Source organism: Loxodonta africana, chromosome 3 (assembly GCF_030014295.1).
Source record: "Loxodonta africana isolate mLoxAfr1 chromosome 3, mLoxAfr1.hap2, whole genome shotgun sequence".
Taxonomy (NCBI): domain Eukaryota; kingdom Metazoa; phylum Chordata; class Mammalia; order Proboscidea; family Elephantidae; genus Loxodonta; species Loxodonta africana.
Window position 1 is genome coordinate 72469105 of NC_087344.1, and position 15508 is coordinate 72484612.

The 15508-nt window shown below is 50.6% G+C and overlaps 2 protein-coding genes across 2 annotated transcripts; one reads left to right on the forward strand and one right to left on the reverse strand.

Moving 5' to 3' along the window:
• Nucleotides 1-951: 951 nt before the first annotated feature.
• Nucleotides 952-12596, forward strand: SH3D21 (SH3 domain containing 21). Its single transcript, XM_023554540.2, has 12 exons — nucleotides 952-1129; nucleotides 1643-1698; nucleotides 1791-1836; nucleotides 1990-2090; nucleotides 2211-2297; nucleotides 2817-2859; nucleotides 10168-10261; nucleotides 10357-10409; nucleotides 10535-10629; nucleotides 10778-12192; nucleotides 12290-12353; nucleotides 12426-12596. Exons 1-12 carry the CDS (start codon nucleotides 1042-1044, stop codon nucleotides 12495-12497), a joined length of 2214 nt encoding a protein of 737 aa, XP_023410308.1. The 5' UTR covers nucleotides 952-1041; the 3' UTR covers nucleotides 12498-12596.
• Nucleotides 12597-13413: 817 nt separating this feature from the next.
• Nucleotides 13414-14947, reverse strand: EVA1B (eva-1 homolog B). Its single transcript, XM_064281731.1, has 3 exons — nucleotides 14862-14947; nucleotides 14381-14478; nucleotides 13414-14100 (listed from the first exon to the last, which is right to left on the reverse strand). Exons 2-3 carry the CDS (start codon nucleotides 14445-14447, stop codon nucleotides 13664-13666), a joined length of 504 nt encoding a protein of 167 aa, XP_064137801.1. The 5' UTR covers nucleotides 14448-14478; nucleotides 14862-14947; the 3' UTR covers nucleotides 13414-13663.
• Between the last annotated feature and the right edge of the window lie 561 nt (nucleotides 14948-15508).

Sequence of the window (15508 nt, forward strand, 5' to 3'; positions counted from 1 at the left end):
AGGAGGCGTGACCCTTGCGTGGGCCAGAGACCTTGGGAGTCCTCACCCCTGGGTTGGGGGGCCGAACCTGGTGAGCCGGACCGCCCCCTCTCCTACACCCACTCATAGCACCTGGAAGCCGACCTATTGGCTTGCGTCTCCACCTCCTTTCCTTCACAAGCTCGGAGCCCGTCCCACCCCACCCTGGTCCAGTACTCGGCCGCCAGCCGGACTGCGCTGCTCTACCCTGCCAGATCCGGAGGGCGCCTCGGAAGCCATGGGTATGTGCAGAGAGGTTTAAGTGACTCCTCCTTGCCACCGTGTGAATATGGTAACAAAAACCTACCACCAACACCCCACTCGCCCGCTGTCCTCTGCCCGGAGCCCGGGACTCCTGGCGGCGCGCCCTGGCGAATCCGCCCCGACTGGGCCTTGCTGAGCCGCGCCCCCGCCCCGTCTTCCTCCCGCAGAGGTCCTGGTCCTGGCTGGATACCGCGCGCAGAAGGAGGACGAGCTGAGCCTGGCGCCCGAGGACGTGGTCCGGCAGGTGCGCCAGGGGCCCGGCGCACGGGGCTGGCTGCGCGGAGAGACGGGGGGCCGCTGCGGCCTCTTCCCCCAGCGCCTGGTGCAGGTAAGGCGGGGCCAGAGGGGCGCCGGGGAAATCCGCGCCGTGTCCGGGAGCTAAAAGCCTCCCTCTCCTCTGTCCTCATCCCTAGGAGATTCCGGAGAATCTGTGGGGCTCCGCGGAGGCGCCGAGACCGCGCTGCGCGCGCCACCGAGGTGAGCACCGTGACCTGCTGGCGAGCGCGCGGAAGCCGCGTGTCCAGAGCCGCCCTCTTACCGCGGCGGCCGGGCACGGTTCTGGGCGGGGCCGCGCGGCCGCGCTGTGGCCTGTGATTGGTTCTTGAGTACAATGCTCCGCTACGGGGCGGGGCCTGGAGGCACTGAGGGGTGCGCTGCGGCCTGCCCCTCCCCCAGCTCAGCGGACTGGGGCACCCGGCGGAAGCTGCCGCACTCTCGTCCCACACCAGGTCACCCTGCCGAATCTCGGGGCCCCCAAAGATGGTGCAAAGTGAACTTCAACTACAACCCGGAGCAGGCGGACGAGCTGAAGCTGCAAGCTGGGGAGATAGTGGAAGTGTTAAAAGAGGTGAGGGGATGGCGTGCTGAGAGTGTATGGAGGTGATAATGGAGCAAGTCTCAGTGATGGGTGAAGTGAGGGAGTGGGCGATGGGAATGGTGAGGGACGCAGAGATGGGGAAGTGAGGAAGCAAGGGAGGAGGAGGTCTTCCGGCAGAATCGGAGCAGAACCAGGGGGTGTCAAGAGTTTTAGAGACCTTTGGGGCAGAACCAGATGGCCCTGCGTCCTCCCCTCCTCCCCAGATTGAGGACGGCTGGTGGCTGGGGCAGAAGAACGGGCAGCTGGGAGCCTTCCCATCCAACTTTGTGGAGTTGCTGGACAGTGGGCCCCCAAGTGAGATCTCCATCCTGTCACCCAGTGAACCCTGTGACCACACACTACAATCTCCATTGACCTTCCCGGTGGCTTGAGCCTGTGATCCACACAACCTGGCCCTGTGACCCCTTTGACCCTCTTCCATGATCTAACCTGCAAGCTTACACACCCCACCTAACCTCACTGTCTCCCCCGCCCTACCCCCAGGCCTTGGTAACCCAGACGCATCTTCAATCAACCCTTATTCCCAGCGGCCTTCCAAGGTAAATTGGGTCAGGGTGAATGTATAGATGGTGAGATCCCCTTAGGGTGGTTGGGGCCTCAGCCTGTTCTTCCCTCTCCCTGCCTCCACTAGCTGAGCAGTCTGACCTATGACAAACCTCCGGATTATCTTCAGACAGGTGAGCACCCAGCCAAAGGGTCCTGTGGTCTCTCCCTGCTCCAAACCACACTACCCTGACTTGGGGGAGGGGAGACCAGATAGGCTGATGGGGGTAGGGGGAGCTGCTGACTGCTAGAGGGTTGTTGGCTTGAATGGACTGACCTCCCTTCAGTCTCCCACCCTGAGACCTACAGGGTCCTGTTTGACTACCAGCCTGAGGCCCCAGATGAGTTGGAGCTACGGAGGGGGGCCGTGGTGAAAGTACTGAACAAGGTATGAAAGGGAATAGGGCAGGGGAGGCCCAGGGAATGGAGTGCTGAAAAGGGGTGGGACCTAGACGAGAAGAAACTTGGGGGACCTGGCTCACCTCCCACCCTCATCTTTCTCTCCCAGACCACAGAGGATAAGGGCTGGTGGGAAGGAGAGTCTCAAGGCAGGAGAGGAGTTTTTCCAGACAACTTTGTGCTCCCATCACCCCCTGTGAGTACAGAGCCTCACACTCAGGTGGCGGGGGCTGAGCTACTTGGAAAAGTTGGGGCTGATAGCACTCCCAGCCTGTTTCCATAGTGTAGTGTAGCGGTTATTACGTTCATGTCACACGCGAAAGGTCCCTGGTTCGATCCCGGGTGGAAACAACATGTCCCTTTCATAAAAGTTACAGTGAAATTTTGGAAACCCTGGTGGCATAGTGGTTAAGTGCTACGGCTGCTAACCAAAAGGTCAGCAGTTCGAATCCGCCAGGCGCTCCTTGGAAATCCTGTGTGGCAGTTCTACTCTGTCTTATAGGGTCGCTATGGGTCGGAATCTACTTGAGGGCACTGGGTTTGGTTTTTGGTATATAGCACTCCCTGGGCACAGCCGGAGGGACATGGGGCTCCCTTGAAACAGCCAGGGGGTTATAGCATTACTCGGACCCAGTTGGAGGGCTACCCCTAAATGAGAGTACACCTAAAGGTGTGGAGGCAACTCATTAGGCTCTGATACTTCTTTTCTGTGTAGATCAAGAAGCTGCTCCCACGGAAAGTGGCATCTCGGGAATCAGGTGGGTGCCTGGGCGCCTGGACTGGGAGGCCCACAGCTCAGTTACCAGTATCTAGAGTTTTGTATTTATAACTCCCTTGAGTTTTTAAGTTTTTTTTTTTTAATACATGTATGTACCTAAACAATGTATCACTTAATTTTTTTGCTTGTTTTTGAACTTTATAAAAATGATATACTGTAGATAGTTTTCTGGGACTTGCTTTGTTTGATCAGCATTGTCTCTAAGATTCATCCATGTTGTGTGTAGCTGTAGTTATTTACTTTTTCTTCTGTATCATTTTTCTTGTAGGGAATATACTATGATTTATGTATGTATCTGTTCTCCTAATATTGGACAATTTATTTCCAGTTTTTTTGCTATTACAAATAGTGCCATGAATATTCATGCGCATGTCTTCTGGTGTGCAGGTGTGATAGTTTCTCTAGGGTATAATCCTAGGAGTGGCACTGCTGGAACACACGGTATGCAAGTTCTCCACTTGACTAGATAAAGTCAAATTGATTTCCGAAGTGACTGTATACTTCTTAACATTCCATCATTAGCGTGTAAGAGATCCTGTTGGTCTAAATATTGGAATTTTTTTTTTTCTTGCCTTTATTTTTGAAGGAGAGTTTTGCTGGATATAGAATTCTTAGTTGGCAGGTTCCCCCCCCCCGCCCCCGCTGCCAGCACTTTGAATGGCATTCCACATCCTTCAGGCCTCCATTGTTTCTTTCCTTCTTTCTTAACCTTTATTAAGGAATGAGTCACATAAAGTACAAGTCACCAATTTTAAGTAGATACTATGGTGATTTTTCCTCATTGCCTGGTAACCACCAGTTTTCTTGTGTTGAAGGATTTACCTATTCCAGGTGTTTCATGTAAGTGGGATAATAATCTTTGTCCTTTTGTGACCGGCTTATTTCACTTAAAACCTATTTCACTTAGGGGTATGTTTTTAAGGTTCATCCATGTGATGGCATGTATCAGAACTTCGTTCTTCTTTATAGCTGAATTATACTCCATTGTGTGTATACACCATAATTTGTTTATCCATTCATATGTTCATGGGCACTTGGGTTGTTCCTATCTTTTAGCTATGGTGAATAACACGGCAGTGAACATTGGTGTATTTGTATATCTTTGAGTTGCTACTTTCAGTTCTTTTGAGTATATACCTAGTAGTGGAAATACTGGGCCATGTGGTATTTCTATGTTTAACTTTTTTAGAAATCACCAAACTGTTTTCCATAGCAACTACACCATTTTACATTCCCATCAGCAATGTATAAGTGTTTCAATTTCTTCACATCTTTGCCAACACTTGTCTTCTTTTTTTTTTATAGTAGCCATCCTAGTAGGTATGAAGTGGTATCTCATTGTCGTTTTGATTTACATTTCAATAACTAATGATGTTTAGCCTCTTTTCATGTACTTGTTAGCCATTTGTATACCTTCTTTGGAGAAATGTCTTTTGCCCATTTTTTAATTGGGCTGTTAGTCTTTTTGTTGTTGAGTTTTAAGAGTTCTTTATAAATTTGGGTGTTAAAGTTTTATCTGATATATGTTTTCCAAATATTTCCTCCCATTCTGTAGGTTGTCTCTTCACGTCCCTGATAATACCTCTTGATGCACAAAAATTTTAAATTTCAGTGAAGTCCAGTTTATTTATTTTTTTCTCTTGTTGCTCATGTTTTTGTGTCATATCTAAAAATCTGTTACCTAAAAGAACATCTTGAAACTTTACCGCTATGTTTTCTTATAAAAGTTTTATGGTTTTAGCTCTTATATTTAGGTCATTGATCCATTTTTAGTAATTTTGTATATGATAAGAGGTATGGGTCTAGCTTCATTCTTGTCACGTGGAAATCCAATTGTCCCAGCACCATTTGTCAAAGAGACTGTTCCTTCTCCCACCGAGTAAATTTGACATCCTTATCAAAAATCAATTGACTGTAGATGTATGGGTTTATTTTTAGACTCTTGATTCTGTTACATTCATCAGTTTGTATGTTGATCCTTATACCGGTTTCACACTGGTTTTATTAGTGCAGCTTGGTAGTATGTTTTAAATCGGGAAGTGTGAGTTGTCCTACTTTGTTCTTTTTTTTTTAGAATTGTTTTGGCTATTCCAAGCCCCTTGCAATTCCACATGAATTTAAGGATTGGCTTTTCCAATTCTGCAAAGGGCTGCTGGAATTTTCATAGGAATTGTGTTGTATCTGTAGATCGTTTTTGGTAGAATTGACTTATTAACAATATTAAGTTTACTGATCCAATTAACACAGTGTTTTTTCCATTTATTTAGATCTCCTTTGATTTCTTTCAGCACTGTGTTATAGTTTTCACTATAAAGGCTTTCACCCCTTGGTTAACTTTATCCCCAGGTATTTTATTCTTTTAGAAGCTATTATAAAATGAATGGTTTTCTTAATTTTCTTTTCAGATTATTACTTGCTGGTGTATAAAAATGGAAACCCTGGTGGTGTAGTGATTAAGAGCTCTGGCTGTTAACCAAAAGGTTGGCAGTTCAAATTCACCAGGCATTCCCTGAAAACTCTGTGGGGCAGTTCTACTCTGTCCTGTAGGGTCACTCTGAATTGGAATCGACTCAATAGCAACGGGTTTGGTTTTTTTTTTTTTTTTTGGTGTACAAAAAAAAACAATTGATTTCTGTTTGTTGATCTTGTACCCTGCAACTTAGCAGAATTTCTTATTAGCTTTAGTAGCTTTCTTGTGGATTCCTGGGAATTTTCTCTATATAGAATCTTGTCATCTGCAAAGAGAGTTACATTTACTTCTTTTCTCATTTGGCTGCCTTTTATTTCTTTTTCTTGCCTAATTGCTCTGGATAGGACTTCCAGTATAGTGTTGAATAGCAGTGGTGAAAGTGGGCATCCTTGTCTTGTTCTGGATCTTAGGGGGGAACGTCCATTGTTTCTGATGAAAAGTCACCCATTAATTGTAGATGCTATTTATATACATGGTATTTTATATCTTGCTGCTTTCAAGATTTTCTTTTTGTCTTTGACTTTCAACAATTTGACTGTGATATGTCTAGATGTGGATTTCATTATATTTATCCTACTTGGGATTTGTTGAGATTCCTGCATGTGTAGATTAATAGTTTTCATCAGATTTGGAAGTTTTTGGCCATTATTTCTTCATATCTCTCTCTCTTTTTTTTTTTTTTTTGGGCCCTATCATTCTCTCCTCTCTTTTGGGAATTGCCGTTATATTTATGTTGGTATGTCTGATGTTGTCCCATTGATCTCTGAGACTCTATACATTTTTCTTCAACCTTTCTTCTCTGTTCTTCATGTTGCATAATTTTTAATGATCTGTCTTCCTTTAGTGAATTTTTCTTTCACTTACTGTATTTTTTAACTCCAGAATTTCCATTTGGTTCTTTTTTATCATTTCTGTTTCCTTATTGAGATTCTCTATTTGTTGATTGATTTTTGTCATACTTTAATTCTTTAAACACGATTAAAGAATCTTTCTTTGTCTCGTTTATAACAGCTGCTTTGAAGTCTTTGAGTCTAACCTCTGTGGACATTCCTAGATGGTCTGTATTGACTCTTCCCCTAAGTAGGGGGTTACGCTTTTTTCTTCGCATGCCTCTTAATTTTTTTTTTTTGAGAACTGGACATATTGCAGTAAATCTGGATTTTGATTTTTCCCTGAAGAAAGTTGGTTTTGCTATTTTGTTTCTTTGTTTAATAATTTGACTGGGCTAAATCTGTTATTTCCTGTAGTGTGTGGCTACTGATATCTCTTAAATTTAAAAAATTTACTAAAAAAAATTAAGGCATGGCTTCCTAAGAATCACCCCGTCTACATATTATTGCTCAGCCAACGATTGGACAGAGGTTGCACTCAGACACATTAAGTGAGATTCTTACCCTCCGCAAGTGGATATCTGTGTGGGCAGAATAGCGTATTCAAATTCAGGCTATTTTCAAGTCTTCTTTTTTACTTTCCACTTTGCCCTTCCACATATTCTCTGGGGATGCAGGCAGCCTCAAGGTTGACCAGGACTGTGGGATAACTTGGGCTTTCTCTGGTCTCTGCTCACTGGCACACAGTTTCAGCCAGGAATATATGTGCCCCACCCTTGACTCAGGCTAATAGAGATGTTTGTCCTCCCCACCTACCTGCTGCCTAGATCATCACTTCCACCAACAATGTCAGTGGGTGTGGACCTCACTGACCACTCCAAATTGAATGATCCCTCTTCAACTATGGCAGTGAAGCTGCTGGTCCTCACAGTCTGCTCCACCCTGGCAGAACATCCACTGGGCAAGAACACTCAAGCATAAATGCTTCTCAGATTGTTATATGCCTTTGGTCAGTTTCCAAAGCACTTAAGTGGTTGTTTTGTCAGTTTTGTCCAGCTTGATAGTTGATTTTTGGGGAGAGGATTTGCCCACTACCTCACTTAGCCATAGCCAGGTCCCACGGGTATTATCCATTACTCTTACCCTTGCTTTCAAATGTTTCACTCCTTGTCTCACTGTGGTTCCAGTTTGCTAATGCTCTCTCTAGCTGTTTGGCGAAGTCTAATCTGCTGTTTAACCTTTACATTGCATTTTATTTCGAGAATGCTATTTTTTTATTTCTGGCAATTCAATTTTCTTTATTTTTCTCAATCTACTGTTTATCCCTAATGGGCCCTTTATCACACGCTCCATCCTTTATTCCTTCAAATATCTTATACATAGCTGTGCTGTGTTCTCTATCTGACAATTCCAGTACTTGTTGTGTCTTATCTCTGCTGACTTCTGCGCTTAGTGATTTATTTTCTTGTGTGTTTTATAATATTTGTTTATGAGTTCATTGCTTGATCTGAATTTGTGAGAGTCTTGCAGGACTTAGTTGGGGAAGATTTCTTCCAGAGTGGATTTGCTTCTGCTTCTGCCAGTAGCCAGAGGAAAACCTCTTCAGCCCTCCTGAAGAAAGGTGGTGAGAGGGCAGCACTGTTTTACAGATGCTGAACCAGGGACTTTTGGTGAGGTGATGGATCAGGGCTTGGGACACTTCACCACAGGCCCAAGGACCGAGGTTCAGTATCCACAGAGCAGGGCTGCCCTCTCACCGCTTTTCTAGCCCCAGTTCCGCTGTCCCACCCGCCATTTTTAGTGAACCTCCCTACCTCTTTTTAGTCCAGGAGTGCCTCCAAGTGTATCCTAAATGGGATATAATTGTTCTTTAGTGGGAGGGCCTTTCAGAGCACCCAGTCAACCGTATTACCAGAAACAGAAGTCAGAGTTAACATTTACAGGTAGTACCTGACCTACAACAGGGCTGCATTCCAACGACTCGGTCATTAAATTGGTTCTGATGCAAGTTGAATACCTCTTTTTTTTTTTAGTGTTCATTATTATTGTCTTTTGTTATCAGTATCTTTAGAAATCCGGCAGCATTTTGAACACTAAATCATAAAATTGGACATCTGTGAGTGAACATCTGAGAATGATAATGTTATGGATTGAATTGTGTCCCCCAGAAATATATGTTGAAATTCATAATCTCTGCCTCTGGTTATAATTCCATTTGGAAGTGGGTTGTCTTTGTTATGTTAATGAGACAGGATTAGCATAGGGTATATTTTGAGTCAATCTCTTTTGAGATACAAAAGAGATTAAACAAGCAAGTGAGGGAAACAAGAGATGGGGAAGACAGCTGCCAAGCCACATGAAGACTGCCCAGGAGCAGAAGCTCAGAGAGACAAGGACCTTCCCCCAGAGCCTAGAGAGAGAGGAATCCTTCCTCTAGAGCCAACATCCTGAATTCAGACTTCTAGCTTCCTGAAAAGTGAGAAAATAAATTTCTGTTTGTTAAAGCCACCATTTGTGGTATTTGTTATAGCAGCACTAGGTAACTGAGAGATGACATCAGCCAATTATGTGCTGCAGCATATTAACTAATGACAAGATGTGAAAAAAAAAAAGTCGTTAAGTCCAGTTCAGCATAACTTGAATATGTCATAAGTCAGGGACTACCTGTACTGAGCTTGGACTATATGCTGCTTTTCTAAGCACTTCACATGTATTGTCACTTAGACCTCACAACAGCGCTATGAGGTGTGTATTCTTATCCGTGTTTTCAGATGAGGACATGGGGGCACTGAGAGGTTGTTACTTGCCCACATTCTCACACAGCTAAGCTAGCAAGTAGTAGAGCTGGAATTCAAATCCTGATGCCTGGCTGTAGAATCCATGTTCTTACTCACTATGATACACTGTTGATAGGTTTGTGTGCATAATTGCATGTGATGATGTGTCTGAGTACACGTCAGCACAGTAAATGTGTGCTTATCCCAGAGTGGCTGTTTGTGTGTCCATGGATATGAATGTCACTGTATGTGACTGCCTTCGGGTGTCCACTCTGATGTCCCCTTTTCAGTGGAGACTTTTCTGACCACCTCATTAAAAATTGTACAGTGCCCTGCTTATTCCTTCTCAGTAACACCTCATAACTCTAACATGCTATATATTTTACTTATGTCTGCTTTCTCAGTAGAGTGTGAGCTCATTCTGAGGGCTACACTGTAGGCAGTGTGGGTGCAGCAGAGCCCAGGTTGGAGGCCGCTGCAATAGTCCCCATGAAGATGGTGGAGGTAGTGACAAGTGATTAGATTCAGGACATATTTTGAAGGTAGCGTTGACAGGATTTGCTGATGGTCTGGATGTGCAGCATAAGGGGATAAAAGAAGTCTAGGATGCCTCCTTTATGGGTAAGATGCGGAATAGCGGGAAAGGGGGGAAAGGGGCAGATTTAGGGGAATGAAGGGGCTGGGATCGATTTGGGGTATTTTCAGTGTATGACGCCAGTTAGCTCTCCAGTTGGAGATACTGAGAGGACAGTTGGGTATGAGTCGAGTTCAGGAAAGAGGAAGGTTCTAGAGATGAGAATTTCAGTGCTGTTGGCTTACTGATGATATTTAAACTCATATGACTGGGTGAGACCTCTTGGGGAGTAAATGAGATAGAGAAGACAAGTTCAAAGGAGGGTATATTGGAAGGGGGAAGGCTGTTGCCATGGTCCAAGTAAGAGTGAAGTCTGAGCTAGGGAAGGAGCCATAGGCACTGAGAAGGGGGACAGGTCTTAGAAAGTGTGGAGGTAAAACACGCAGGATATAGAGCCATCTCCCCCACAAAGCCTCCCTTATACCCATCTGGTTGTATCCCTTAGGGAGCTCCCAGGAGGTAGGATTGATTCATCTCCTGTCTCTGGTCCCCTGTGCACAGCACAGAATGGAGCCAGCAACCGTTAGATACATGAGTAAATGGTGAATGAATGCCTCACTCCCCTCTCCCCTCCCAGCTCTTGTTAAGGAACCAAAAAAGATGATGCCCAAAACAGCCCTCCCTACTGTCAAGAAGCTGGTGACAGCCCCCACGGGGCCCAGCAAAGCCAAGTAAGGAGCAAGATGGGAGTGGACAGGGGAAGGGTGCAGAGGAAATGCTGCTCCCTGCCTCCCTACCCCCAGGGCCTGATGAGGGTGTATTCCAGGCCATCCTGGACATCCAGTGGGGAAAATCAGAAACGACCCTCCCGTGACTTAGGTAAGGGCTGCCTCCCTCCAGTGGGGATGGGGGATGGAGATGGGGTGGGTGGTTGTGCTAAAGAAGAGGTGGGGAGAGACTGAGGGTCAGAGTAGGCCCAGGCCCCTGAAGTTCTGCTTTCATAGGCTCCAGTGGCAGATTCCTTGGTGGGGTTCCCGGCCACCCTGGCAGAAAACGATCCAAAACCCAGGCTCCCCAGCAACACTCTGCACCCAGTCAGGTGAGACCCCCAAGATATGTGGGAGTGGGGTACTGGGTGGAGTCTGGTTCCCAGAGGTGTGGTATGCAAAGGATCCTACAAAGGGGAGTCAGACTTAAACCTGCAAGGTCTCCGGCCCTCGGCTGAGACGCCACCCTTGTCACCACAGGAGGAAGAGCAGAGCAGCCTGGCAAAGGCACCTTCTGTGAATAAAGCCCCCACTCTGGATGAGATCCCCAAACCAGAGAAGATCCTGTATCCAGATAAGGCCACTACCCCAGAGAAGACTCGGACTCCTGACAAAGTCCCTGCTTCAGAGAAGACCCCAACTCTGGATAAGGCCCCCACTCCAGAAAAGACCCTAACTCCAGATGAGGCCCCCACCCTAGAGAAGATTTCAACTCTGGATAATACCTCCACTCCAGATAAGGCCCCTACCCCAGAGAAGACCTCAACTCTGGACAAGGCCCCCACTCCAGAAAACACCCAGACTCCAGATAAGGCTTCCACCCCAGAGAAGATTCCAACTCTGAACAATACCCTCACTCCAGAAAAGGTCCCAACTCCAGATGAGGCCCCTACCCCAGAGAAGACCCCAACTTTGAGCAAGGCTCCCATTCCAGAAAAGACCCTGACTCCAGATAAGTCTTCTACCCCAGAAAAAACCCTAACTCTGGACAAGGGGCCCACTCCAGAAAAGATCTTGACTCCAGATAGGGTCCCCAGCCCACAGAGGACCCCAACCTTGGACAAGACCCCCACCCCAGAGAATACCCTGCTGCTGGACAAGACCCCCACTCCAGATAATGCCCCCATCCCAGAAAAGACCCCCACTCCTGACAGAGTTCCCACCCCAGAGAGGGTCTTTTCTGTGGGTGAGGCCCCTGCCCCAGAAGTCTCACCCGAGAATAAAGCCCCCGGCCCAAAAATGGCCCCTCCTGCTGATGAGCCCCCCACTTTAGACAAGATCTCAACCTGGGAGCAGGTGCTAGATGAAGAAGCACCCTGTAGCAGACACAACAGTCAGTTCCATCACTTCTCCCCAGAAGAAGCCCTGCAGAAGGTCAAATCCCTCATGGCCAAGGAAGCTCGATCCCAAGAGGAGGTCCACGTGCCAGAGGAGCCCCTGTTACACCCTTACTCCCCAGGGTGTAACTTCTGCATGATGAGACCCCATCTGGATGAGAGAGACACCTCCCCACTCCAGCCTGAGCTTAAGTCCCAGCCAGGGTCTCTGCCCACCCCTGACAAGGCCCACCCCCCAAAAGAGGCCACAACCCTCCTACAGGAAACACCTGGGGAAGATGAGGCTACCCAGAAAGAGGAGACAGTCCCAAAAGAGGAGGCACCCCCCAAAAAGAAAGTGTCTCCCAAAGAGAAGGTTCCCCCCAACGAGTTACCCCCTGCCCAAAAGAAACCACATCCCATCAAGCTTACCCCAGACCCCCAAGAGACTCTCTCTCTCCATTCCCGGGTCCCACAAAATCCCACAGAAAGCAAAGACGACAGAGTCGATGTAGCGAGGCTAAAGGAAGAGGTGGCGTCTCTAAAGAGGTCTCTGGAACTAACGGGGGTGCAGCTAGAGTAAGTAGGAAGGTAGAGGGAGGGGAAGTGGGAAAGAGGGGGACTCTAAGCCTTCTCGCCCCTCCCTCTCACCAGCGGGTGGGTCTCTTGTCCGCAGAAGGAAGCTGAAGGACATCTGGGAGGAGTTGAAGACCGAGAGGGAGCAACGCCGGTTGCTGGAGGTGGGTGGGTTGTGGAAACAAGGCGAGGTGGGAGCTGGCGCGGGCCTTCCCCTGACGCCCTCTCTCGATTAGGTTCAGGTGCTGCAGAGGACCCAGGAGCCCCCGACGCGGGACTCCGTCCACTCGCAGACGCAGACGTATTAAGGGTGGGCCTAGGAAGGACCACAGCCCAACCTAGAGGGTTTTCTGGCTTCGGCCACCCACGTCCTTGCCCACGACTTTGGGAAACGCGAGAAAGTAAAAGTCTCCCTGCTCGCGCGCGCTGCCTGGTCTGTGGGGGCGGGGCCTGCGCGGCGGGGGCGGGGCCAGGCTGGTGCTCCCCGCCCTCCGCATTCCTGGCGGTCTCTCCCGGGCACATCTGGCCAACATGTGGCTTCCATTACGGTTCCCAAGGCCTGTGTGCGGCTATTTTTATCCACCGGATGGTGGGGGGACGGCTTCTTCGGACGCCAGCCCTGCGCTGGAGTAATGGCCGGCCGGAGGGGCCCAGGCGGGGTCGGGCTCTGCCTGCTGTGCCTGGATTCCGGAATCCAGCTGTGTGCCAGGGGAGGGGCCGGCCGCCCGGAGGGCCTTCTCTGGAGCCAGGAGGCCTCTCCGTCAGCCCCAGAGGGACTCACAGGAATGCTCCTCTGCTCAGACACATGTGGTTACACTAGGGCTAATAAGACCTTAGCTTCAAGGTCAGGGTCCCCTTAGGCCTGGGGTGTATGTCTGCATGTGACTGCAGTGTTTGCGTGGACCCAGCGCATTTGTAGGGACAGATGTGATGTGCACATAGGCCTTTGTGGGGGAAGGAATGTATTTATGAGTAAGGATTGTGTGTGAGCGTGAAGACTGATGATAGTGGAGTGTGAGTGCAGAAGTGTGTATTTCTGTGTTTTTGCTGTGAAGTGAACACAGCATTTGTGCTGAGACATCTGGTGGGTGGGTGGGTTAGCTGGCCACAGCTTGTAAAAGAGTCGGTGGGTCTAGGCCGTGGAGCTCCCTGCATGGCAGGAGACTTGGGGCCCCAGGTGGGGGGGGCAGCAGGGGTACCAGAGGAAGAGACTGAGAATGCGGCTTTCTTTGGTCATTTCTTCATTGTCCCCCGGTGGGGTGGGGACTCCGCCTCCTGCCCTCCCCCCTGGCCTTCTGGCAAATCTGGGGAAGGGTGCCTTCCAGAGGGTGGGGGATCCATGCCCAATAGCACCAGGGAGCCCTGGGGGCGGGGCCTCCATAGACCTGTGGGTGGGGGCAGTCCCAAGGTCCTGGGGAGGCACAGAGCTCCTTTGCAGTCCAGTCCTCAGAGCGCCTTGCAGCCGGGTCGCTGGTCAGTAATAGTGCATGCGGCCCAGGGTACCCGTGGCCGTGGGGCCGGGCCCCAGTGTTCCTGTGCCCAGCAGGTCCGGCTGCCCAGTGCGCCAGATCTCCCGCAGGATCCGCTCCCGCTCCTCCAGCCGCTGTGCCCGCTCCAGCTCCTCAGCCGACGTGAAGACGTTGACGCTGAGGGGGCCATCGGGTTCCGGAGACAGCTCGGCTCCCGGCAGCGTGTCGTCGGGGCCCAGCCGCGTCATCGTATCCTCCTCATCTTCATCGTCGTCCTCTTCCTCGGGGTCCAGGGTGCTGCTGCGAGGATCCCGGTGGGGAGGGGGGCCGCGGGGCCGCGGGCGGGGGGCACAGGAGATGCTGATGACTAGGAGGCACAGGGTCAGCAGCAGGCCGAAGCAGACGCCCAGCACGAAGTAGAGGCCAAAGCTTTCGGGGTTAGCTGCGGATCAGAGGGCAGAGGTCATGCAGGGGTCCTGGAGGGTGGAAGGCAGTCCTGGAAAAGACTGGTTCTGTATTTGGAGGCAAGGGCCGTAAGCCCTGTACAGGGGTATTGGGGAGCTGCTATCGGGCAATGGGGGGCAATGAGCGTGGTGAAGCTGGGAGGTGAGTGGCTAGTAAGGAGTTAGTGTTATGGCCAGGGCGGGAAGAGGTGAAGTGGAGCCTGAGAGGGGCAGGGAGGGGTCCATGTCCCCAGGGTGCTTCCGGCCGCCCCCCCTCACCGCGGATGTGTGCGTAGGCTGCCAGGCTGTTGCTGAGCAACTCCATGTCCCTTCGGGGGGCGTCCATGCTGCTTTGGGGGGGCAGCTCTCTTGTCAGCCTGTGAGGTCAGCAAGGTCAGACCCTTCCCCCGAGTCCAGAGCTGGCCCTGACCCGCATCCTTCTCGAAATAGCTTCACTCTCTAGAGGAGCGGCCCCAGGTTCCGCCCTGGACCGGACGGTTCCCTAACTTCGTAGCAGGCCTGGGCCGGGTCTGGGGGCTCCTTCCTCGGGGCCGGGACGCCCCTCCATCCTGAGGGCAGAGGAGTGGGCCGCAGGAGGCTCCGCCCCCTCGCGGGTCCCCAGTTCAGGCCGCGCAGCGCCGCCCGGGAGCTGGATGGAGGCCTGCTACCCCACTCCCCTGGCAGGCTCCGGGAGGGGAAGCCGTGGCCCTCCCGCCGCCCGCCCGCGGGGACCCTCGGCCGACAGCCCGGGCTCACTCACCGTCAGCGCCCCTCTCCCTGGCGCGTCCGGCCTCCGTCCCGGGCAGCCGCATACACCCGCGTCCGGTCGCTCCCGCCCGGTCCGGTCCCGGCCGCCCCGCCCGCCCGCCCGCCTCGACTCCCAGGCAGCGGCAGCGCGGGCCGGACACGGGCCGATGGACCTGCGGGCGGAAAGTTTGCTCCGAGGAAAGAGGAGGGACGGGGCGGGGCGGGGCGGGGCGGGGGAGGCGGGGAGGAAGAGGGCCCGGGAGGAGGGGGAGAGGAGGGAGGAGGGGAGCGAGGCTTGCGGGGGCCGCGCCCCCACGAGAAACCGCTGGGAAGGCGGGTTGCAGGGACCTGCCCCCAGACCACTAAAAACAACAGTAGTAATGATGAAGTTCTGACTAGGTGCCAGGCGGTGGGCTAAACGGTGTACATATTCTTTGATTTCGTCTTAATAACCCTATAATGTAGGTACTATTATCCTCACTTTGCGGGTAAGTAAACTGAGTCACGGAGAGCTTGAATAACTTTACCATACAGGCAGGATTTGAACACACTATTCCCTGACCTGGACTCTTAACCATTTCCCTATACCTTGCCCCTCCTCCCAGCCAGGTGCTCAGTCCCTGCTCTCAGCTCTGCCCCAGACCTCCCGCACCCCCGCCA